Source organism: Centrocercus urophasianus, unplaced genomic scaffold (assembly GCF_019232065.1).
Source record: "Centrocercus urophasianus isolate 14NV4802_14NV808 unplaced genomic scaffold, USGS_Curo_1.0 seq_65, whole genome shotgun sequence".
Lineage (NCBI taxonomy): Eukaryota > Metazoa > Chordata > Aves > Galliformes > Phasianidae > Centrocercus > Centrocercus urophasianus.
In genome coordinates this window covers 126,188-126,710 of record NW_024885255.1, presented here as the reverse complement: position 1 = coordinate 126,710, position 523 = coordinate 126,188, and the positions used below count along the sequence as shown (strand labels likewise).

Below are 523 nucleotides of genomic sequence, written 5' to 3'. Positions count from 1 at the left end.
GTGCTGCAGGGCTCCACGCACTGGGTGACGCACTGGGTGCTGCACTGGGTGCTGCAGGGCTCCACGCACTGGGTGCTGCAGCACGTGGTGCACTCAGTGGCACAGGGGTTCTGGCAGACCTCCACGCATTGTGTTGGGCATGGCTTTACGCAGATGTTGCTGCAGGGCTCCACACGCTGGCTGCATTTCTGCAGGCAGATGGGAGGCGGCAGGCAGGGCTGCTTGCACTGCTCGTAGTAAGACATCCTGTTGGATACTGGAAGGCAAAGACAAGACAAACAGATCACGACTCTTTTCTCCCCAAGCCACAGTTCACAACTGAAGCCCTTCAAAGAGGCATAGCAGTTAATTGGTGGACTGAGAAGTCAATTAGTGAAAATTTCAAGCTTGAATGATTTCTGGATCTGGATACATACAGTTAACACTTTCTTGGGAACCTGAAGGCATCACTGCCAGGAAAACCACAGCCATGAACTCAGAACTGCTGCACAAAGTTTAGCTTTGTAAAAGCCATAAAGTAACA

At 51.8% G+C, this 523-nt stretch overlaps 1 protein-coding gene across 1 annotated transcript in view; it reads right to left on the bottom strand.

The window, feature by feature from the left end:
- The window catches only part of LOC122170228 (proline-rich protein 9-like), a 684-nt gene extending 439 nt beyond the window's left edge, over positions 1-245 (bottom strand). The window contains exon 1 of the mRNA XM_042836925.1: positions 1-245. This exon is cut by the window's left edge and continues 439 nt beyond it. Within this exon, the coding sequence (XP_042692859.1) occupies positions 1-245 (245 nt within the window).
- Positions 246-523: the final 278 nt, after the last annotated feature.